Source organism: Balaenoptera ricei, chromosome 13 (genome assembly GCF_028023285.1).
Source record: "Balaenoptera ricei isolate mBalRic1 chromosome 13, mBalRic1.hap2, whole genome shotgun sequence".
Classification (NCBI taxonomy): Eukaryota; Metazoa; Chordata; class Mammalia; order Artiodactyla; family Balaenopteridae; genus Balaenoptera; species Balaenoptera ricei.
Genome location: NC_082651.1, coordinates 11,091,432 through 11,115,094, shown reverse-complemented (window position 1 = coordinate 11,115,094; position 23,663 = coordinate 11,091,432). Strand labels below are relative to the sequence as shown.

The 23,663-nt window shown below is 59.6% G+C and overlaps 1 protein-coding gene across 4 annotated transcripts; it reads left to right on the top strand.

The window, feature by feature from the left end:
- The first annotated feature begins 8,763 nt into the window (after positions 1-8,763).
- PROM2 (prominin 2) lies at positions 8,764-23,524 on the top strand. 4 transcript variants are annotated; one of them, XM_059942413.1, is made up of 24 exons: positions 8,764-9,166; positions 9,833-9,882; positions 10,325-10,527; positions 10,623-10,743; positions 11,040-11,103; positions 11,328-11,417; positions 11,703-11,902; positions 12,299-12,373; positions 13,178-13,241; positions 13,485-13,644; positions 13,962-14,114; positions 15,100-15,223; positions 15,774-15,865; positions 15,993-16,077; positions 18,187-18,333; positions 18,819-18,890; positions 19,631-19,723; positions 19,859-19,912; positions 20,212-20,292; positions 20,516-20,584; positions 21,349-21,438; positions 21,665-21,771; positions 22,123-22,193; positions 22,397-23,524. In XM_059942413.1, the coding sequence occupies exons 1-23, from the start codon at positions 8,923-8,925 to the stop codon at positions 22,184-22,186; spliced, it is 2,502 nt and encodes an 833-aa protein (XP_059798396.1). In that variant the 5' UTR covers positions 8,764-8,922; the 3' UTR covers positions 22,187-22,193; positions 22,397-23,524. The 4 variants fall into 4 exon arrangements, 2 of the variants coding, with proteins under 2 accessions (XP_059798396.1, XP_059798395.1); XM_059942412.1 differs by having other exon boundaries at positions 8,765-9,166; positions 22,394-23,524; XR_009506400.1 differs by having other exon boundaries at positions 8,779-9,166; positions 21,976-22,193.
- Positions 23,525-23,663: the final 139 nt, after the last annotated feature.

Below are 23,663 nucleotides of genomic sequence, written 5' to 3'. Positions count from 1 at the left end.
ACTCTTGTGGCTTCACTGGGGGTTCCTGCTCCACTGTCCAGTGCATTTTGAAGGCACAGCTGCGATGTCCTCTGCATTTCGAAGACTGCCCACTGTTCTACAAATGCAAAGGCGCCACTCAGCTATCCACTTCCCTTCATTGCTCTGCCATCTTCTGCATCTGGGGTCGCTGCTCCACGGTCCTCTGCTTTTGAAGGATTGCTCCCAAGTTCTCTGCATCCCCAGGGTGCTGTGCCGGTCTCCTCTGCATTTGGGAGAGACCCCTTCATCCTCTCCTGCATTCAGAGGAGGCACTGCCCCACTGTCTTCTGCATTTCGAAAACACTGTTCCATTGTCCACTGCACTTGGGCGTCACTGCCCCCTTGTCGTCTTGATTTTGAGGTCCTTCTCCCACTGTCCTCTGCCTCAGAAGGACCAGCTGGAGCGAGGTGGGGACTCCACTGCTTTGGTCACTGACTCATTTGTTTTCCTGCCAGCACAGTAGCCCATCCCTAAGAGCTCACTGTGGCCTCACTGGCCCCCAACAGCACCCCCCAAGGAACCCCAGAGGCTGCTGGACCTTGGCAGGGAGGTCTCCGCATCTCCAAACATTCTGGGGACAGGTGTTACTCCCCAAATCCCGGCTGGTCCACATCTAACTGAAGGCTTCCCAAAAGGTGCTTCTTGGGTTCTTCTGACGCCCAAGCTCCTCCCTGCTACCCGGCTACTTCCTGCCCCTCACGCCCTGAGAGCAGCTGAGGGGCCCAACGTGATCCCCGCTTCTCACATATACTCCACAGACCTGTATTGATCTGGTCCCTGAAGCCTGGCACCGCGGCACCTTCCTATGGGGGGTGGAGAAGGTGGAGGTGGAGATGGCCGCAGGCAAGAATGGAGTCCTGGCAGCCCCTCCCCACATCCCCGCAGGAAATTTTCTCAGCGTGTGAGGTGTGGAGACCCCTGCGCTCCAGGAAAAGGGCTGCTCTCCTGGGGGACGGGGCTGGGACTGCCCACGGCAGTGGCTCTCGGTCCACTTGGCCCATCAGGAGCCCCGGGGAGCTCGCGAGCCTGCATCCACCTGAGCCCCCCCCCGAGATTCTAATTCAGTGGGATGCAACCCAGACCTCTGCCGGTGATCTGGTTTGGGCATCTGCAGCCTGATTGAGGGCCCCACACCCCAGCTTCGTCTCTGCTCTTCTTGCTGACGGAGCCCAAGGCTCCTGCTCAGATGACAGCTCCCTCACAGCCCTGAAAACACCAGTTCTCCACACTGAAGTTTGGGGCCTTGCATCTTATCAGGAAGAGAAGGTCTCCGGTGAGACTGAATGCTTTCGCCATTGTCCCCATTCCTCAAAAGCTGGCATTTCTCTGGATGAGAGTATGTGATTCAGAAGCCACCCCACAGTTTTATGTGGCTTCCTTACGTTTGAGAGACACAGACTGATGTGTAATTCACACTCCTAGGAGAGTATGTCCACACTTTCTGTTTTGTGGTACCTGTGTTTCAATTAGCAGTGATCGTATGTCGGATAAATGCACAGCGTGATGAGACCCTCACTTTGGATTTGTCCTTCTCTAGTGAAATGGGGGTGAGGGCAGTGTCCCCACTGTAAGTCACCCAGAGAAGAAAGACCTTCCCTTTCAAAAGAGGCCCGGAAAAGCAGCTACCCAGTTCCCTCCTGCAGAGAGCGTCCTGCCCCCTAGGGGGTGGTCACTGCGGACACACTTCTCAGGGGCCTGCTGCAGGGGTGCAGGAGTGCCTGTGACCTCTTGGGTGTCAGGGGGGTTCCTATGTCCTCATCCACGGTCTAGGGGGACCCTGACGTGTTCAGCCCCGTCGTCAGCCTGGAGGACACACCAGCAGCACGGAAAAGGGGAAATGCTGCCGGCGTGGAGCCCCAGCAGGGCTGCATGTGCCCGTCCTTGTCCTCAGCGGCTGTGACCAGGTTCGTGGCCCGGTCTGCAGCGGGGCAGAGAAGGAAGGAGACAGGTCGGGGTGGGGCTGGGGGGTCAGGCAGGGCAGGTCTCTTGGCTGCTTCCAGCATGGAAGACTGGAAGCCAACGGGGTCTTTTCCCCGACTCTCCTGTCCTTCCTCCTGACCTCTGGGGGTGGTCCTCTCCTGGGCACAGGTGGCCGCTCCTGGCTTGGTGCTCTGGCCCTTCCTCACCTACCTAGTCGTGGCTGTCAGGAGAGGGAGTTAAAATTCCAGAGCAGGGCTGAGCAGCACAGGACAATGGCCCTGAGCCTCCGCAGGGGGGACCTTTGACCTCTCAGGCTGGCTAGCATTACAAAGGCATCTTAGCTGTCTGACCTCATTATTGAGGTGCTACCTCAATAATGTGCTACCTTGTGCTACTGTGTGTTCAGCTGGCCCATTATGGTCTTTTTGTTTCCACAAACAGTTATGAATCTAGGAATCTGTTTGTGAATTGGCTATTATAGTTCTCCTGGCTCCATTTCGTGCTGCGGGTTTGAATCCCCCAGTCCAGTGGATTGAGATGCTTTCGGATCCTCACTCTGTTATCAGGACCACGCACCATTCCTCCTGGTTTCACGTAGTCGATGTTGAACAGGAGACAGGTTCTGATTCAGAGCGGGCAACACACCACCTGAAACTACCCTGTGGACTTTAGATATCATTCTTCAACTCTCCACGATGTAACCCATCTGCTGGTCATGGTTGGGTGGGCTTATCTTTTGGGCTTAACCCCCCTCTTCCAGGCCTCCGCTCCCGAGGAGCCTCTGCTTCTATAGCCTGTGTCCTCGCAGAGCTGTCTCAAGGGGACAGAGGGTGGAGCCATGTTTTCCCAGCTACAATGTAGGATCTTGCTCTTTAACACTTTTGGTCTGGACCTCCTGGGCCCCTGAATGTGCCCAAGAGGAGACTCAGGGGTCAGACACAGCTCCTGAGGGTCTGGTCAGTGGTGCTGTCACAAGCACCCAAGGGGAAGCAATGGACGCATGGCACCTCCAGAGAGGGACCATCAACAACCTTCCCTGGCACCTACTGTGGTGATGGGAGGAGGCTGCACTGGAGAATAGGGCCCGCGGCCCATCTCCAACCTGTGCCTCTTTCCCTTCTAAGTCAGGCTCTAGGGGAGGCGCAGCCGGCTCCTGTGGTGCTCCTGGACCACACGACCCCACAGATGGCCCCCAGGTTCTGCAAACCAGGCCTCTGTCTGTCTTCTCCCCAAGAGGCCATGGCCGCAAGTGCCACAGGGTGAGGAGGGAGCTGATGTCAGTGTCAGATGAAGCCTGGGCCCTGACCTTGGGACAAGCCCTTGTCCCTGACCTTGGAGAGAGAGGGCAGCCGAGGAGGTCTGGCTCAGGCCAGAAGATGCTGTCCTCCCAATTGACACAGAGATCAAGTCTTGAGGACATGGTGACCCTCAGGTCTCATGGGGACTCCCCTGGCCATGCTGAGGGTGCAGAGCCCACCCAGGGGCCCTGGGCTGCAAAGGCTGAAGTCTTCAGCTGACCAAGAACCTTCCTACAGCAAGTCTGCCTGGAGAATCTGTTCAGTACTGGGCTGCCTCTTCTACAAGCTCATCCTGCCACGGCAAACCAGAGCATGGCCATCTCTGTCTGCCTGAGCCCCTGCCCTCCTGACTCTGACTGCTTCTGACAAAGCTGCCTGCCTGAGATCCCGACACACCTGCTGCCTTCCGGCCACAGCTAGCTGGCCATGTTGAAACCTGCACCCGGCCTGCAGCAATGCTCACTGAGATGCTGGAGCACTTTGCTGAAAGCCCCACGTGCTTCCTGTGGCCTCCCTCTGGGCTGCGCCCCATCCTTACTGCTGGGCAAGGCTCATGAAGACGTTCCCACGGATACACTCCTCCCCAAAGAGCCTCCCCCCTTTCCCGACCCACCCCACCCCTCCTCGCCAGCTTCACTCACCACCACGGGGAATTTCGGTTTGGGGAAATTCTCCCACGTATTCTTTTTTTTTGCCACACCGCACAGCATGTGGGATCTTAGTTCCCCGAGCAGGGATCGAACCCGTGCCCCCTGCAGTGGAAGCGCAGAGTCCTAACCACTGGACCGCCAGGGAATTCCCCTCTCCCATCTATTCTTGAATCACACTCACTTTCAGACTCTCTGGCTGCAAGAAAATCTTATCTTTAAAGGTTTTGAAATCTGCTCTCCTCAAGCCTAGGGAAACATTTATGGAGAACAGTCTGTGTGCCGGGGACCATGCGTGGGGCTGAGGAGGAGGTGAAGGTGTATAAAATACAACCTGTTGGTACTTCCCTGGTGGTCCAGTGGTTAAGACTCTGCACTTTCAGTGCAGGGGCCCAGGTTCCATCCCTGGCAGGGGAACTAAGATCCCACGTGCCGCATTGCACAGTCAAAAAATAAATTTTAAAAAAACCTAATGAATAAATACAGCTTGTTTATGTGGGGGAGACAGACTGGTGAACAGGTGATAGGGAAGCAGCCTGAAGGAGCCCCCAACTCAGCCTGGGGGAGCGGTCCGGGGAGCCTCCTAGAAATGGCCACCAAGCCAAGTCTTAGGGGATGAACAGAAGTGGGGTGCAAGATGGGAACAAGAGTGAAGAAGAGGGGATCCTGTGGCAGGAACGGGACAGAGGGGAACGTCACAGGGAGGGCAGAGCACTCGGGAAATTGCCGGGGGGACTGAGGTGGGACCAGTGGCCAAGGGCCTGGTGAGCCAAGTTAAGGAATTCACTTCTATCCCGAGGCTGGCGCAGGAGCCATTGGACGGTTTGACGCCGAGAAGTCACATAGCCTGATACCCACTTTCGATGGTCCATTCTGAAGAAATGCCCAGGAGGGGACACTGGAAGGACGCGTTGAGTGGCTGGATGCAGGTATGAGGAACGAGAAGTCAGGATGCTCTCGTGGTTCAGGGTTCACGATGGTAGAAATTCTCCAAAATATACCCATGGTTACCCCTTCTCCTCTCATTGAATTCTCAACCAAAAGCTGTTCAGAAGGATACATTGGTGGCTTTTTGGAACCAGAGTCCTGCTCCCATGACTGGGACCAACATCTTTCAGATGTTACCTCTTGCTCAGGGGGCCATCCCCACACACACCCACCAGCCACCGCAGTGGGCCCAGCAGCAGTGACTGACCCACGCAAGGCTGTCTCCAAGGGCTGGACTGCAGTGGCCTGGGGGACGCTGTCTCAGGTTGGCACCATCAGTTTCTTCCTGCTCTGATTTAGGATGTGGCCTGCGGTGCTATGACCTTTGGCACCAGCAGACCTGGGAGAACAGGTAGCCTTGGGCTGGCAGCACGGCCCTCTCTGCCCTGTCGGTCTGCAGAGGATACCGGCCAGCATGCAGCGGGGGAGGCTTCCACCCGGAGACCCCCTGCGACAGAGCAGGGGGCACTCAGTGGGTTTCCTGTTCCAGCCCCAAGCCCTCCTGAGACCCAGCTCCACCTCCCATGCTTGGGGTCCTCAAATGTCCCGTATCCCTATAATAAATGCTCACTTTTTAAATCCTTCAGCAGGTCCTTCAGCGACCTAAGTGGATCTCTGATTCTTGCCATCAAAAGGGCGTTGACTAAGGCAACGCTGTGCTCTAGCCTCGATGATCTGTCCCTGGGGTTGATTTACAACCCATTCCCAGGGCACAGCATTGACTCCTGAGACCAGAAAGAAGAAAAACCAGCCCTCTCATCTGCTGCTTCCTTGCTGGATATCTCCTCCTCTCTGTTTCAAGGGCGGGCAGCGTGAGGTAGCCCAGAGGGCCGCTCCTGGTGTCCTTGGGCCCAACTGCTTTCTGAATCAGGGCAGAGTCCCTCTCCTCACCCAGGTCTCCACCTCCACTCTCCCCTCCCTGACCTCAGGGCTGTGGGGTTTGGGGTCCATCAAACTTCTGATGATGTTTGAAGTCAAGTGTGGGAAAGTGGCCCTGGGAAGTGTTCCCAAGGTAACAAGGGCCAGCTTATCCTACATCAACCAAAGAATTTCCATGGAAGGTAGCGGGGCCCAGGAGTAGCAGGAGGAAGGGACGTGCAGGTGTGCCCAGAAAGGTGTGACTGAAAGGAGGGAGCAGGACAGAGCCTCCTTTGGACCCCCTTCCCAACATCTGGAAACCCTCCAGCCCCACTGCCTGCCAGCCCCATGCCCTTGGAGGCTGCTGCGGGGGTATCCCTGCTGCCGAGGGGCCCAGCCCCACACAGTCCGCTCCGTCTGTTCCTCCAAGGAATTCAATTATAGCAGCCATTTCATCTCCTCCTCTGCCCAGCACCCAGGGCTGACCCCTGAGCCCCACCTGCTCTCCCAGTTAGGGCTGGGGGAGGGGAGGAGACTCAGGCTGACCAGCCAGTTTGATGATAGATTGTTCCATCAGGATCTGGCTCAGGAAGGAGACTCCTGGCTTGGCCACCACCTCGGGAAAATCCCTTCTTCCATGCCTCACTTTGTCCACCTGTCAAATAGGCAGATTCAGTATCTTTATCAACCCTCCTGGCCCTATGCTAAAAAAGAGGCTTGGTATGTTTTGTTTTTTTCTTGGGTCAATGCTTATCTTCAAAGTGCAGTGCTTTGATTAGAGACACAGGAAAACAATAGCAGTAGCAACTGATTGGCTTAATTACAATAGTTGAGAAGGGTTTGGCAGGGAGACAGGACCTGGGGGCCTGGGCTGCTTATTTCCCAAAGCTCCAAGGGTTTCTAATCCTCCCCAGGAAGCTGGGACCTCAACTCTCCTGCACTCTCTTGGGTGCACCCAAGTCAGAAAATACAAAAAAGCCTCAATGGCAGTTACTAAATCACATAGGTGGATTATATCAACTTGGGAAAGGGCTATTTCCATCCTGCTGGTGGCAGGACTCAAGTTATTGATAGAAAGTGATGGCCAGGGGAGTAATTCCTTCTAACAGCTCACATTGGAGGCAGAGAGTGCGGAGGCGCAGGCAGGCTCTGGGGAGACCAGCCCTTCCTGACGGCAGCTTCCAGGAGGCCGAGATACCCCCAGCACAGCTGCTGAGCTCAGGTGAGTCAGATGGGAAGGGTGAGGGGTGGGCACGGCCTGCGTCTAGCTTTTCAGCACAGTCAGAGGGTGGAGGGGTCAGGGGCCTTCCTCCACGACTGCGGTTGGGCTCCAGGGGTAAGTGCTGGCCCTGGACTGCACCCCCCCGCCCCGGACCTGAGGAGCTAGGGCACCCCCAGCCCATTCCCCACTGCAGCCGTGACCCTCATCTCTGAGTCACCCTTTGATGAGGCTCCGATTCCTGTCTGCACCCCGTTATTAACTGGACTATTCCTTCCACAACTGCGTACTCCTATCCCCCGGCTCTGAGAAAACTGTGAGGGCAGCAGTGGGAAGCGTGGGCACTCTGCTGCAGGCCCAGCCGTGACTTAAACTTAAATCACTTCCCTACCGCAGACTCCCGTGAGCAGCCAAAAACCCCTGTGCCCCTCACACACCCCGCAGACCAGGGCTGAGCTGGGGGGACGCAGGGACAGACCCAGCCTCTCCCTCCAGGGCTCCCATGGGGGCTGCTATGGAAACTCACAAACTTCTAATACTTCTTTGAACACAAGTAATTGCATGCTTGTTGCACACACATTAGGAAGCACAGACGAGCAGAAGAGAATTAAAAATTGCCCATGATTCCACCCGGAGATGATCATCGTTTTATGCCTTCACTCCATGTATTCAGCTATTTGTCATCAGCTATTCACACTTGTTAGTACACTGTGGGCATCTTTCAGGTCAGAAGAGCCATTTCCACATCACTTTCTTTAATGACAGCCCAGTATGTGAGATGGTCATTTCACCAATTTTTTCACGGTAGTGCCATCGGGGCTGCTTCCGGTATCATGAATAATGCTGCCAGGAACATCTTCCATCCATTTAGCAATATTTCCCCCGACTGCTCAGCTACAGGCACCCTCTGGGTACTGGGCTTACAGCCACTGACAAAACAGAGGCCTGTGCAGACACATCTGTGGGCATATTCTTTTTTTTTTTTTCTTCTTTTTTTTTTTAACATCTTTATTGGAGTAGAATTGCTTTACAATGGTGTGTTAGTTTCTGCTGTATAACAAAGTGAATCAGCTATACATATACATATGTTCCCATATCTCTTCCCTCTTGCGTATCCCTCCCTCCCTCCCACCCTCCCTATCCCACCCCTCTAGGTGGTCACAAATCACCAAGCTGATATCCCTGTGCTATGCGGCTGCTTCCCACTAGCTATCGATTTTACATTTGGTAGTGTCTGTATGTCCATGCCACTCTCTCACTTCATCTCTGGGCATATTCCTGATAGTTCTTTCAGCTGATGACTGGATGGGACATTGCTGGGCACAGCTTTGCTGGGATTCACTCTCCCAAAGGATTGTGCCCGTCTCAGTGGCCCCTCAGAGAGCCGCTCTGGACAAAGCCCTGTGGCCTCTGTGCTCCAGAATGACCTGGCACGGGCACAGGCATGACCCCAGGAAACAGAGCAGGCCTCAGAGGGAGCTGGGGGAGGAGCTTGGTTCCTGGGCCTGGCGGCTGGTCTTGCCGCACTCTGGGCCAGACCTTCACAGGGTGGTTGTTTTCCCAGGCCCCAGATTTGACGGCTGCGTCTGGGCGCAGGATGTAATAGCTGAAATTGGGTCATCCTAGATAACCCAGAGATACTGAGGTGCCTTCCCCACCCAGCTCCGGAGGCAGCCCTCCCAGGAGCACCTGGGGAGGGAAGAGGGCGCCCAGGCTCCCACCCCAGGCCGCTGGGAGCGGGTCCGGACCAGGCCCTGCCCCCCACCCCCCAAACCCCACCCCCAGCCCAGGCCTCCGCCCCTGCCCCGGCCGCGCTCCGGGCGGGTGCCCAGGTAGCCCAAACCTGTCGGGCCGGTTTCGAGAGCAGCGGGACGGAGGCTGGTGAAGGATGCACGGCTTGCCCCGTGCGCGGCCCGCACTCTCGGCCGCCTGAGCCCCGTCCGCCCGGCCCGCAGCCCACCGGCCGACCCCATGGTGCGTGCGCCCGGCCTCCTGGCGGCCCTGCTGGGCCTGGGGCTGGCCCTGGCCCTGGCCCTAAGGCGGGCGGGCGCGGCGGACTGCGGGGCCCTCGGCCCGGCGGAGCGCCTGGCGTTCGCCCCGGCGGCCAAGACCCGCTGGCTGGCCCCTCGCGTCCGCGCGCCGGGGCCCCTGGACCCCCTCTACGGCACCGTGCGCCGCTTCCTCTCCGTGGTGCAGCTGAACCCCCTTCCCGCCGGTGAGTGCGCCCCTCCCCCGGGCGGGCCTCGGCGGGTATTAGGTCCCCACTCTGCACCCTAATCTCCTCTCCACCGAGGGGCGCACCCACCGTCGGCAGGCACTTGGAGGGCAGGGTCCGCAGCACTCCCCGCCCCATCTTCCTCCCCAGAAGGCCCGGCCACCCAGGGCATCACCTTCCTGTGTGACCTTGGACAAGCCCCTTTTCCTCTCTGAGCCGCGGTTTCTCTGTCCTAAGGTAGAGGAAGTTACAGTCAAAGTTCTCCAAGAGCTGGTTGAGCTTTTTCTCTGGGTCTGGTGGCGCCGTGGTGGTTGTGAGGACCGGGAGGGGCGGCAGGACAGCTCCCAGCCTGTCCCCTGCCTCTTAGGGGAAGGGCTGCTGCTAGGCCAGGCCCCTTCGCTGCTTTTAACCGGGCTGCCGGCTTCCCCGCTGCAGGGCCTACCTGGGGGGCCCAGGAGGAGGGGTGAGCCAGGCCTCCCTGCAGACACAGCCTCCTGTAGCCCGGCTGAGGCACAGGGGCTCCGGGCTGTGGTGACACCGCCTTCTCCGAGGGTGCCGAGGTGGTGGGAGGACCCCCTTCGGAGAGCCCACCTTTGCCTGGCAGCGGGGGTGGACACAGGGGCAGGGCAGTCGCCGCCCCCAGACCCAGCTTGACTCTTTTCCTAGAGCTGATAAAGGCCTTGCTGAATGAGCCATCCTCCGTGAAGGCGGATGAGGTGAGCAGTGGGGGCGCTGCCGGGGGAGGGCGTTCAGGGGTGAGCACGAGGGGCCGAAGAAGGAGAAGGGCCTCCTGGGCTCAGCCCACCTTGCTGGGTGTGCCCCAGGGTGGGGTTTCTGGCATCCCTTCCCCTTTTCCGTGAGCACTGCAGTCCGCGGACCTGGTTTCTAACCACGGCTCTGCCCTTCAGCGGCTGTGGGGTTTGCAGGGAGCCCTCGCCTCCCTGGACTTCAGTTCCCTTGTTTGTAGGATGGTAAATAACACTGAGGACACGGTGCCCCTCACAAGAGTTAAAGGAGATGCGAGATGTGTGCATAGTGCCCCCGCCGCCCCGCCCCCGCGTGTGCCTCCCTCCCCTCGGGTTTCCCTCTGGAGTCAGGCGGGAGGGGGCTGGGATGGGAGGGTCAGGACAGCCCCTCACGCCTTGCTGCCCTGCCCAGGTGGTGCGGTATGAGGCAGGCTACGTGGTGTGTGCCGTGATCACCGGCCTCTACCTCCTGGTGGTACCCACCGCTGGGCTCTGCTTCTGTTGCTGCCGCTGCCGCCGGCGCTGTGGGGGCCGAGTGAAGATGGAGCACAAGACAATGGCCTGCGAGCGAGGCACCCTCGTGGCCTTCCTGCTGCTGACCACCCTCGTGCTGCTGTGAGGGGCGCCCAGCTCAGGCGGGAGGCGTGGGCCGAGGCCCAAGGTGCCCACGGGCATCCAGCCAGCCCCTTCCTCTTCCCCCATCCCTGCAGGATCGGCGTGGTCACTGCCTTTGTCACCAACCAGCGCACGCATGAGCAGATGGGCCCCAGTGCCAAGGCCCTGCCGGAGACTCTGCTCAGCCTCCGGGGTCTGGTCTCCGGTGTCCCCCAGGTGAGCACCAAGTAACCCCGCACATGCCCCCCATGAGCACCAGCCATGGGCAGGACAGAGCAGGGTAGGTCCTGCAAATTCGTGCATAGCCTGCAAATTAGAGAGGGTGCCCCTTCCAGCACGCACCTGACTGCCCCCTGCTGGAGACTCACTGTAATCCATGACAGCACCCATGGTATTCTCAGGACGGAGGCCCAGTTGTGGTGGGTAGTGGGGGAATAAGGGCTGGGGAAGGGACGGGAGCCGGGGCGTCCAGTGACAGGAAAGAGCAGCCTCACGGTCCTGTGTTTGCCTAGGAGCTGCAGGCCGTGGCACAGCAGTTTTCCCTTCCTCAGGAGCAAGTCTTGGAGGAACTGGATGGTGAGGGTTCCAGCTCAGGCCTGCCTTGGGGAGGCCTCTCATCCCCTCATCCCGGGCTCCACCTGGGCACACCCTCGCAGAGGCGGGGATAGGGTCCAGCTGGGGAGCACGGCGGCCACTCTGCCGCAAGACCACCCTCCGGAACCCAGGGGAGGAGGATGGTTGGGTGGGGAGGCCCCTAGTCTCCTGGGGGCCAGCCCTGCAGACTGCCTTGTGCTCTCCAGGTGTCAGCAGGAGCATTGGGAACGTGATCCACACCCAGCTCAAGAGCACCGTGTATGAGGTCCTGGCCTCCGTGCTCAGCCTGGGCCAGAGTGAGTGTCGTTGGGGGGCAGGCCCCGCCCTCGCCCAGCCCTGCATTTCTTACACTAAGTCAGCGGTCCCCACCCCTGACTTTCTCACGGCTTTATCCTAGGATCCCTTCTGGCACCTTTGCCCACTCCTGGCTTAACGTGCCCCAGGGCAGTTTCCATTATAACTACAGAGATTAAGGACCACCAGTTCCTTGGGTTTGGGAGGGAAAGATGTTCTGCCTCCTGCAAGGTCTCCGAGGATGCTGCAGCAGTGGAGACCACTCAGTCCAAATGTGGGTCTCGCAGCCCTGCAGGTCTCCGTGGACCAGCTCCGAGCCCTGAACGCCACCTCCACGGAACTTCAGGAGGGGCAGCAGGCCCTGGCGCCGGCTGTCCAGGGGCACCGGGAGCGCCTCCTGGCCCTGCTGCAGGAGCCCGGCTGCCGGGGCTGTGCAGAGGCCCTGGACAGAGCCCACGCCTTGGAGCTGGGAGCTGACTTCAGCCAGGTGCAGGCCCAGGACTGAGGCCTCTTGGGGCGAAAGGGGCTGCTCTGCCCGCGGCTCCAGGAATCCCTGGGCAGCCTCTGTTCCGGGTGTTTCCTGAAGCGGACTCCTGGTCCCTTTCCCTGGGCTGCCCCTCCCCTCTCCACGCACCCAGGGTTAATGATGGTCATCCTGGCAGTGGGGTGAGAGCTTCCCTGGGCCACGCGCTGTGCCGTGAGCCTCATGTGACTTCGCTTCTTGAGTTCTCACTGCCACGCAGGGCCTTCGGGGCTGTGGTGGTCCCCATCTCGCACACGAGGACACTGAGTATTCAGAGGCCTCTGCCCCCATCCTTCCCCAAGGACCCCTCCCAGGCCTCTCCGTGGACTTTGTCATAACAACCCCCTCAAACCATTTCAGGTGCCCTCTGTGGATGACGCCCTGCAGCGGCTGAAAGGTGTCCCAGAGGCCAACTTCTCCAGCATGGTCCAGGAGGTGAGTGCCTGCCCCAGTCTACCTGACTTCTTCGCAACCTGGCTGGGAACTCAAATGTGAGGGGCCTCAGTTTTTCTCTTTTGGGGGTGGGAACCCAGTTGAACCTAAGACTTGGGTCACATCAGGGCCTCACCTACCACGTGGCACCCTGGGCTGGAGGCTCGCGATGCTGGTCCTTGTGTGCACGGGGTCTGGTGGGGGAGGCAGGCCTGGAGCTCAGAAGGAAGAGCTAGTACCCTCAGTGGGTGGGGTCTTGGGATGGCCAAGGAGCGAGCACGCAAGCTGAGCCCCAGACGACAGGCGGGCTCTCCTGGGTGGAGACGGGCTGTGGGGGAAGGTGCAGCATGAGTCAGCACCTGTGACCCGGGGCCTGGAAAATGCCGGGGTTGGGGAAACGGTGAGTCAGTCGTGCTGGGTAACTAGAGCAGAATGTTCCAGGAGGAGGGAAATGGGGCCTGAGGCTGGAAGAATAGACTGGAGCTGGACTTTAGGGAAATAGACCTGGCGGTCCTGTGCAGAGCGGCTGGGAGAGATAAGAGGATGGCTAGGGGTCTACTGCAATAGTCTAAGCAAGAGGGGTGGGGACAGAAAGGAGCAATGTTTGGGGGAACTGAGTCAGGCTAGGCCGAGGGAGGGGAGAAGAAGGCATTGACCAAGAGAGCAAAGGGAAGCCTGTTTCTTGATTTCCTGGGCTGGGAGCACCGAGGGGGGATGCTCTCCCACTGGACCTGGTGATGCAGGGGTCCCCCAAGCTAGGACACCCGGGCGGAGAGCAGGAGGCACAGCTGCATTTGGTTCCGGCAGGAGAACAGTACCTTCAACGCCCTCCCGGCTCTGGCTGCCTTGCAGACGGCCGACGTGATCAGAGGTGAGGCCCTGCCCGGGGGCCAGGCTGGCTGTCTAGGATGCCCCCCCACCCACCCCTACCAACGAGGCTCGTTGAGAGAGGGGTGGGGTAGTGGGGGGTGGGGGTGGAGGCTGTCCTCCTGGCGGGGCCTGGACAGAGAGCAAACCACCTCTGTGCGTCTCAGATGTTCTTTCTGTCCATCCGTCTCCTCCCTGGGCCCCTGGGGGTCTTCCCCATCCCGTAAGCCCCTGCTGCTTTGGGCAGAGCTGAAGAAGGTGGTGGCCCAGCAGCCTAGAGAGCTGAGGACACTGGTCGAAGCATTCCCAGGCTGGGAGGCGGCTGCTCGCTGGAGCCAAGCACTGGAGGAGATGGAACAGAGCAGCCGCCCCTACCTGAAGGAGGTGCAGAGATACGAGAAATACAGGTGCCTGGGAACCCGTGGGGGCGGGTGGGATGGGCAGCTCAGCTCCTCAGCCACCCTGGAACCAATTTCCAGCCCTCATCAACCCTCCTTATACTAAGTCTCCGCCTCCATTTAAGCCAAGACCCCTCACTCGTTGGGCCTCCGTGTCCCCACCTTGGCTGTGTGCCCTGGGGATCTGAGCCTGGGGACCCTATAGGAAGTCACACTTCTGAAGCCTCAGCCTTGGGGTAGTGGCCCCACCCAGCCCTAGGTCCTCCACCAGCCCCTCCTGTGCCCACTACTGCCCTTTCCGTGACGTCCCACCTTCTCTGTGGCAGGTGGATTGTGGGCTGCGTGCTGTGCTCTGTGGTCCTGCTTGTGGTGGTCTGTAACCTGCTGGGCCTCAACCTGGGCATCTGGGGGCTCTGTAACAGGGAAGACCCCAGCCACTCGGAAGCCAAGGGCGAGGCTGGAGCCCGCTTCCTCATGGTGTAAGAAGGGCTGGGGAGAGGGGGAGGGTCTCTCCCCCCGCCCCCGGGCTGGCACATTCCTCTCATGCCCATGGGCAGCGTCTGGTGTAGCTGCAGGAGCGAGTCCTGGGGATCAAGAGACTGAGCTCTGGTCTGGCTCTGGGCTGACTTGCTGGGTGGCCCTGGGCAAATTATAACCCAACTGGGCCTCAGTGTCCTCGTTTGTATAAAAGGGCTGGCCTAGAGCAGGAATGCAAATAAGAAGCACTTCCCCTTCCCACGCCAGTGGCAACTTTAATAATTAATAGGCACCTTTTCTCTCTGAGCCCAGATACAGCCTCAGAATCCTGCTTAACCCAGTGTCCAGGCAGCACTACCATTAGGAGGTGGCACCAGAGCTAGAATCTGTTTGCCAGCCCTGAACTAGATAGTCTCTATGGCCAGGGCTGCCACATTCAGTTGTGCAGGAGGGTCACTGTGTAAAGGTGCCTGGCCAAAGGGGTGAGTGAAATCCAGCCCATGTTTCACTCTCCAAGCCTCAAATCCTGGCATGGGGCCATGCCTTCTCACAAAGAAGCCTTGGTCAGTGGCACAGGTCCTACTCAGATGCTGTAGGTTGCTGCCTCTGCTGGTGGGTCATGGCTGGCCATGCCAGGTGGCCCTGTTGAGGCTGAGCTCTGGAGCTGGTCACCTCCATGTATCCTCGGCCCAGAGGCCGGCAGCCCTGGCTCTTTGAGCAAAACAGCTGCGCTCTCCTCTAGGCTGCCAGGGCCAGCCAGGGCACCAGCGGTAGAGTGGGGAGGGGGGAGGAGGAGGTGGGGGCAGTGAGCAGTTCTGAGTCCTCTCTCCTGCCCTGGAGGCTCAGTCCTCCGGCTCCCCTCCCCGAAGGGCTCTGCCCCGGGGCTGACTCACTGACCACGCTGGCCCTGGGATGGAGATGGGGATGGAGGGCATGGTCCAGGGCATCCTCCCTCCTGTCTCAACCCTGTCCCTCCGCCTTCCCCAGGGGTGTGGGCTTCAGCTTCCTCTTCGCTGCGCCCCTCATCCTCCTTGTCTTCGCCACCTTCCTGGTGGGTGGCAACGTGCAGACCCTGGTGTGCCGGAGCTGGGAGAGCGGGGAGCTATATGAGGTGGGCCTGCCCCGCTCTGGGGCCCAGAGGGACGTGGAGAGAGATGTGGGCAGAGCAGGAGGCTTAGAAGGAAGCAGGAGCCCGAGGGGTTAAAAGGGAGAGAGAGACAGGAGGAATGATGGAGACGGCTAAGGAAAGAGATGGAAAAGCACCAGTGAGAGAAAAGAGCCAGTGAGTCCCCGGAAGGCTGCCCAGGCCCCAGGCAGGGACCTCGAAGGATGGCACCCAGACCTGAGCCCCTCTGCCCTCCTAACACTGAGTCTGGGAATTGGGGATCCTTGTTCCCTATCACATTGAGCAGGTGAGCCGAGATGCTGGCCTGGATCCTCTGCTGAAGACCAGGCCGGCCACCCTCCTGGAGATTCATGGGGAGGGTCCCTGCCAGGATTTAGGGCCCAGGAGTGATCTGAGTTAGAGGCAGGTGTGGGCTGGAGTCACAGGGTTGTGGTCTCTGCTGTGCCAGGGCGGCGTGGGACTAGGCCCTGGGAAGCTGGGTGGCCTTGCCCGCCACTCCCCGCTCCAGGCCCGTTCCTCTGTGCCCCATCCCCAGTTTGCAGACACCCCGGGGAACTTGCCGTCATCCATGAACTTGTCCCAACTTCTGGGCCTGAAGAAGAACCTCAGCGTCCTCCTGGCCTATCAGTGAGCGGGAAGCCTGGGCTGGGGGACGGGGTGTGAGGAGGTGCTGAGGTGGGCATCCCTTTAGGATGACGTCAGCCCCCACCTGCCCTCCCTCCTCTCATCTCTGATGCCTGTCGTTCCTCCCCAGGCAGTGCAAGCAAGGGGCTGCGCTCTGGACGGTCCTGCAGCTCAATGACTCCTATGACCTGGAGAAGCACCTGGATATCAGCCAGGTGAGAGAACCTTCTGGAACACAGTGGGGAGCCCTCCTGCAGATCCCCCCTCTTCTGGTCTTGCCTTGCTGGAGGGACCATCTCCTTGAACCCAAGAAGTCTGCAAGAGCAGTTGAGGCGCCTCAGGGGCAGAGGACCCAGGTGCAAGCTCAGGACCTGGCCCAGGGCTAGAGCCCAGGGCTAGAGCCCAGGGCAGCTTCCAGAGTGTGTGGGTGAGTGCGTGAATGCCTGGAGGCTCTGACCAGCTTTCAGCACTGTGCTCCCGGAAGAACCGGACACAGGAGCGGCTGAGGCCGGACAGGGCGGTGACGGTGAGTGAGAGGCCTAGGCTGTGTGTCCTGACTGAGGACAGGCGTTGATTTGGATGCTCCAGCTGGGAGCGGGGAGGTTGGCGAGGGGGTGTGACAGTGAAAACGACGGTGATGAAGTTGGGTACCACTGGAGGAGGACTCCCCACAGCCTGTGCCCTAACCACTGGGCTTTGCCAGAACTTGGTATGTAGAACTGGAGAACTTTACTCACACTGGCAAGAGACAGTTCTAGAACAAAGAAAAGGAGGTGCTCCTTCATGAGAGGAGACGTACTTTGAGAATGTGGTTCTCCTGAGGGTGCACAGAAGCTGTAAAACACCCCCTCCTTTCCTCTCTTCACGCCTAAATGAGGTGGGAGGAGAGCTGCCTTGGCCCCCAGGGCCCCCCAGGAGCCCTTCCCAAGCATATCCTGGGAAAACCACATTTCTCCCACCTGCTTCTCCCCCCACCCCTCCTAAACTGCTAACTCCTGATTCTGCCTTGTTTCCAGAAACCTTCCAACTCCTCTTGAACCCACCACCTGCTCCTAGTCTGCAGCGTAGCTTAGCCAAGTGGTCCAGAGTTCAGTCCCAAATCCATGCCTTAAACTATAGCCTGCGGCAGTTTCCTTAATGCCGTAGCCATCTCCTCTTTCAGCGTCTCTAATCAGAGGAGAGGTCCACTGAGCAGGCACTGTCCTGGTGCAAGGCCACAGGGTGAAGGCTGGCCGCGGAGGGCTGCAGCAGGGGGCCTGAGCAGAGGCGAGGCCCTGTGCTCTGCTGGCTGAAAGGGGAGGGCTCTCAGCCCTGGTCCAGGGAAGGGAGGGGTCCAGGTCACAGAAGAGTCTGGACAGATAGGGCTTCAGGTCCAGAGGGACTGGGCAGTCCTTGGGGGCCATCTGGCAACAAACCAAATGTGACCTTAGGAGAACTTGTCCTCGAAGGAGATAATAGTGAGCTGATGATGTAGAGATAATTAAGACAAGGTGTGCTTTCCCGGGCACCAGGAGGACTCTGCCCGCCTTGAGACATCTCCTTTACCTGTGTGTTACTGGTGCCTGAAATGCTGCTCTGAGACCCCTGCCTCTGAGAGCATGGGCCTTTTCTCCCCCTGGGGAAGGCACTGTGGGGGGTGGCGAGAGGTGAGCTGAGCGGGGCTCCATCCTCTGATGTTCTTCCCTGTCTTCAGCCTCTCACCTGTGAAACACTGGGGCTGAATTTCATGCCCTTTAAATCTCTCCCAGCAATGGTTGGAAAATGTCGAGTCCCTTTTTAAACTGTGCTCTGTCTTAGAAATATGATTGTGTCTATTCACTCATTCATTCATTCACTCATTTTTACACATTCAACAAATTTGTACGGCACCCACCACACATGAGCCTCTGCTCTAGACGCTGAGGGTTTGGTACAGAGTGGGCAGATAAGGTGCCATTCTCATGGAGCTGATGGCAGTAAACTAGTACCCAGATAAGTAAATAGCACACAGGTGCTGTGAAGACCTTAACACGAGGTGATGTGATAAAGATGGGCCGGGGAAGCTATTTTTCTTCTGGGTGGCCTGGGAAGGTCTGTGCTGCTCTCCAGTAGCCAGATAGGTGCTGGAGGAGAGCTGGGTCTTGCTGGGGGTAAGGTGGAGTTGCGGATGGGTGGGGAGCAGAGGCCTGCTGGGAGCCTGTGTGGGGCTGGGAGTGTCCAGGGTAGGGGCCCTGGATACCCAGAAGGAGGGCCCTGAGGGCCTGCTGACCCCTCACCTAGGATAGCAGCTCTGGGGTCCTGGCTGAGCCACTGAGCACGGCCCCACCCTGCTCCCTCCCTCCCAGTACACTGCCAAGCTGCAGCAGGAGTTGCAGAAACTCAAAGTGGACGTGAAGAATCTGGACCTGCTGAGCCCAGCCGCCCGCCAGGACCTGGAGGCCCTGCAGAGCAGTGGGCTCGAGAGCATCCACTACCCAGGCTTCCTTGTTGAGGTCAGCAGTGGGCACCTCAGGCCAGACCACGACAGAGCAGAGGGGCCTGCAGAGGAGCTGGGGGTCGGGGAGCTGTCTCACCTTGTCTTGGCCCTCCACTGTCCCTGGACTCCTCCACATGTCCCTGGGGCCTCTTCTGCTGGGGATGTCTCCAGACCATGTGCCCCAGGTGCCAGCCCCTGGGCTGGGCGAGAATGAGTGTGTCTCCACCCAACAGCATGTGTTGCTGTCCATGGTCCTGAACCCACTGCTGTGCCGAATGCTGGTGGGACGTCACCTCTCCGTTGGGTTACACCAGAGGGCGCCTCATTTTTTCTTCTTTCCTAATGGAAAATATCTCATGTTTCACAATTTCAGGTCAAACCCACTGTGACTGATGTGTCACAATAGACTTAGCTGGTGTGGGTGCTTTTGAAAAGACTGGGAATTCTGGGGCTGGGGGAGCCGGGGTTCATCCCCTCTTGGCCTCTCCTGTCCGTCTCCAGATTCAGAAGCCTGTGGTGAACATCAGCGTGGAGAAGCTGGCCCAGGAGCTGGAGAGACTGTCCCAGACCCAAGTGAGAAGGGAGCAGAGACCCCACTTGGCAGGCCGGAGCCAGAGGCCTGGGAGGGGGGATGGGGTGGGAGTCCCTGGATTGGGGAGGGGACTGAGGGTCCCTGCCACCGAGGGCTGAGACTCTGGACCCCCAGCTGGGATGAAGGGTTCTGTAGCATCAGTTCTGGCTCAAGCTCTACCACCAACTGGCTGTGTGGCCTTGGGCAAATCATTCCTCATCTCTGGGCCTCAGTGTCTTCATCTCTAAAGTGGATTATCACCCACCTCCGATCAGATGACTTCAGATGTGGTCTGACATCACACAGCTGGGCAAGCATTGCTAGGTGCACACCGCTTGTGGAATCTGCTGGGACAGATGCTGTGAGGACAGCCCGATGGATCAGATATCATGACAGTTGCCTCTAGAAGCTTAAAATGTACTGGAAAAAGTAGCACTTTGTATTTACAAATATAGAGAGTTTAAAAAGTTCTCTTCAAGACATCTCATAGACACCCCTCCCCTACCCCCCACGATGCGCAGAGCAAGCTAGGGCTGGACTTGGAACTTGGGCTCAGGCCCCCAAACCCAGATCTGGCCAAGGAACTTAAGGAGGCCTCAGTTTTCTGCCTCTGAGCCCAACCTCCGATTCCAGCACTCTCCACATCCCTCCAGTATGTCTGGTCGAACAGTTTGGTGAAGGACGTGTCGGCAAAGGCTGTCTCGGCCCGGGCAGAGTGCCATTCTGATCTGTCTCCCCTCAGGGCAATACTGTGCTGGGGCAGCAGCTGCAGAAGGAGGCCCAGGGGCTCAGAAACCTCCATCAGGAGAAGCTCCTCCTCCAGCAGAGCCTTGTGGTAAGTCTGGAGGCTCAAGGAGTCTGGGACCTGGAGAGGAGATGCAGGGAGGGGGCAAGGAAGAGGAGAGGGATGCTGGGAACCCTCCCTCCTACCAGTTCCGTCCCCTGACCAGCCCTGCTCTCTTTTTCACAGGCTAAGCTCAACCTCAGTGTCCATGCCCTGGCATCCTCTGCCCCACTTCTCCAGGTGGCTGCTGGGGATGGATGGGGGGGGTGGGGTGGAGCAGGTGGGCAGCAGAGGGAGGAAGGACGTGCGGGCCCAGCTGGCTTGGGACCTCGCCTGCTCTGCCCAGTCCCCCTGGAAGTTGAGGGTGGGGTGGGAAGGGTGGGTGAGCAGATCCTTGAGGACCACCATATTTGGCCTCTGTCCTTAGGGCCTAACATCGCCCATCCCAAGGTGAGTACGTTGTGTGTCGCACGTTGAGTTAATGAATGGATGAGTGCATGAGCAGCTGTTCCCTGACTGAGCTCTCTCCTCTCCCCCAGCCGGAGACCTCAAATGTCCTGGACAGAGTCACTCACCTGGAAGGAGAGCTGCCTACCTGGGCCACCCGTATCCTGAAGAATGTGAGTGGGAGGATGGGGCAGGGGTGGGGGGGCGGCTTCAGAGTCAGAGGTGAGTTGAAGGGTTCAGGCTCACAGGGCTCCCACCCCAGGATTGCCCAGCCCTGCCCCCTCACCGTGGCTCGCAGGAAACCCAGCTCGGCCTGTCCTGATGGTGCCAGGCATGGGGGACAGGGCTGCTGGCCCTGGGACTTCGACCAGCCCAGGGCTCCTCTCTTTCCTGCAGGAAAGTGAGTGTTTCCTGACCCGGGAGATGGGCTACTTCTCCCAGTACGTGGCCTGGGTGAGAGAGGAGGTGAGTGGGGGGCTCAGACCCTCCTGGCCTCAGGCGAGCTTCCAGCGGTACCAGCTGTTCAACCTCCTCTGCCCCCCGAGAGCCCCTGGGGGTGCCCTAGGCCTTCAGGATTGAACCCAAACTCCCAAACCTGGCATCTGGCTGGCTGGGTTCTGTCCATCCCCCAACCTCTGCCATAGCCCTTCTCTGAGGCCTGAACGTGGACCGGGCTGGCTGTGGCTCTCTAGGACATGCCGTCCACACCTGGCCCCCCGCCCTTCCTGGTGCTGGTCCCCTCGCCTAGCCTGTCTGAGGCCCACCCTGCCCTCGAAGTCCACCTCCTCCTGCGGGCCCTTGCTGATCACAGCCTCTGCGGGCTGTCTCCCACCCACAATGGACCGGCAGGGGTCTCGCTTAACCCTGAGTGTGTCTGAACATGCGTGTGCGAGTATGTGTGTGTGCAAGTATGTGCTTGTGTGCAGTGCATTGTGTGTGTGTGCACACGTGTCGCCTCCCAGTGAGAGTGTGACTTAGAGAACAGCTCTGGGCACACAGTAGGGGCTTAACCCAGGCTGGTGAACGGGGTGGGAAGGGCAGGAGGTGAGCGATGAGCTGATGGCAGCGTGTCCTCCCCTCTCTGTGTTGCCACATCCGTGTGTCTGTGTTCGGCTGTGCAGTGGCTCCCCGCTGTGTCCCTGGGCCTGTCTGTGTCCCTGTCAGCCTCCCTCTGAGCACCTATGGGTCTGGGTGTGTCTGCATGTACCTGCCTCATGTTGACACCGCAGGTGACTCAGCGCATCGCCACCTGCCAGCCCCTCTCCGGAGCGCTGGACAACGGCCGTGTGATCCTGTGTGACATGGCAGCTGACCCCTGGGTGAGTGCCCCCCAGCCCATCAGGGCTCGTGGACGTGGAGGCCCCCATGGGAGGGGCAGCGTGAGCGGGGCCCTGCCCCGGGCCTGCACCCCCGTCCTTTCCCTCAGCTCTGAGAATGCGTCCCCGTGCCCCACACTGAGTCAGCGGGGGGAGTGGGGGTGCAGAGCGGGGTGGGAAAACGCCAGTGCCCAGGCACGGTGCGCTGACCTCGCCGCCTCTGCTGCAGAACGCCTTCTGGTTCTGCCTGGGCTGGTGCACCTTCCTCCTGATTCCCAGCATCATCTTTGCTGTCAAGACCTCCAAATACTTCCGTCCCATCCGGAAGCGCCTCAGGTGAGGAGGCCGCCAGGCCTGTGGGGTGCCGCAGGGGCCCAGGAAGGAGCCCTTCCAGCTGCTGGGCCCGGCCCCTGCTGCACCCCCTCTTGAGACCTGCAGGCAGGGGAGGCTTACGCCCAACCCTGAAGAGTCACACAATCTGAGGCGCTCCAGGGCCAGAAAGTTCTTCCGTGTGTCTGCCCCGAATCCTTCTTGCTGCAGCACATCCACCAGACCTAGCTTTGGGGCACTCCTGCTACCCCTGAAGAGCTTCTGAGGCAGGAGATTCCGGGCTCTGGGCTTGTTCCTGTGGCGGGGCTCAGGGTCTGGCCTGGGGGCCTCACTCCCTCGTTCCCTGCGATGCTGTAGCTCCGCCAGCTCTGAGGAGACTCAGCTCTTCCACATCCCGCGGGTCACCTCCCTGAAGCTGTAGGACCCCAGTGAGTGAGCTTCCCCCCGCTTAATTCCTTGGTGCCCAAGGGTGGGGCTGAGAAGGGAAGGGAAGGGTTTGGGATCTGGGGTCTCCAGGGCCCAGGAGGGCAGGAGGGTTCTGGGACTTGGCTGGGACCGATGGGCCTGAGCTCAGCTCCCCCTCCCTCCCCCTCCCCCTCCCCCTCCCCTGTTTGTTCTTAATCCACAGCAGGGATACGGCCGCAAGGTGATGCCCGCGGCCCCGGGCTGCCTGCCTTCCCTGCCGACTTGGCCTGGACCAGAGGATTGCTGTCGCTTTTGCCACCAGAGCCCAGGCTGGCATCCAGGCCTGGATTGCCCCCCAATTCCAGTTCCCTGAGCCCATCTTGCTACTCCCTTTGTACGCCTTTCTGCTCACGACCCCTTCATTCACGCTCAAAAACACACTTACCTTCTGTTGGATCTCAGAGCCAACAGGTTCCTCCAGGTGTGTCTCCCTCACCCTCCTTGCCGCAAGATATTAGCTCCAGGACGGGCCTGTTCTCCGCCTAGTGGAGCCTCCTCAGCCCCTGGGGTAGGACAGAGGCCCTGCCCAGCCCCACTCTGTCCCATCTGCCCCCCCCCACCCGCCCATGCCTCCCACACCTCTCCAAGCTCCTTGCCCCTTTTCCTCCTCTCCTCTGACATCCCACTTGCCCCACTTCACTCTGTCCCCTCCCCAGCCCTCACTTCCTCCCCCCAGGGAAGCCCTTTCCCCCCTTTGTCCCCTCTTTACCTTTTGCCACTACCTGTCGGCCACAGGGACCCCTCCTGCCCAACCACACTAGTCAGGTAAAGCCACCAAGCAGGCCAGGGGCCACCATGGCCTGGGCCTGGGCCGGCTGCAGGCTCTGCCTCGTGGCCCCTGAGCCCTCCACTGCTCAGGGGGCAGGACCCTCCACAGACCCCGGCCTGGATGTCTGGCCCCCAGGGGATGTGGGAGGCCCGTGTGAAGGCTGAGCCCCCCGTCTGCACCTTGGGTTGGAAGTCACACTGCTGTCCCGCGGCTCCTCTCTGAGCACTGACTCCCTAAGGAGGGACCTGGGATGTGGGCTGGAGCGGGGGCTCCCGCTCGCCTCCCCAGAAGGTACCCTCTTCGACAGTCGCCACCCAGCTTTCCCAGGAGAGATCTGGTGGCCACAAGAGGATTTTGCACTGTGGCCCTTCTTCAATCCTATGCCCGTGACTGGGCATCACCCCTGGTCCATCCCTGTGCCCTCCCTGCGTGCTGGACCCTGAGTTCCAGAAATGGGGAAGAGGAGGGGAGAGAAGAAGAGGTGGATAGGACCTCGGATCCATTAAAGTGTTCTCACTTGGCTAAGTCTTGGCCTTGGATCTTTCAGCTCTCCCAGGCTAGGGCCCTGGATGTGGTTGGTGCTTAGTGAGTGAGTGTGGAGAGGAGAATCCAAGGGCTTCTCTGACCACAGGCATCCAGGGGTCACCCCAGCAATCAGCAGGTG

Coding starts and splice junctions, on each gene's coding strand:
- PROM2 (XM_059942413.1), top strand. CDS start 8,923: ATGGTGCGTGCGCCCGGCCTCCTGGCGGCCCTGCTGGGCCTGGGGCTG. Junction 9,167..9,832: donor GCTGAACCCCCTTCCCGCCG/GTGAGTGCGCCC, acceptor CTCTTTTCCTAG/AGCTGATAAAGGCCTTGCTG. Junction 20,585..21,348: donor TGGCCTGGGTGAGAGAGGAG/GTGAGTGGGGGG, acceptor TTGACACCGCAG/GTGACTCAGCGCATCGCCAC.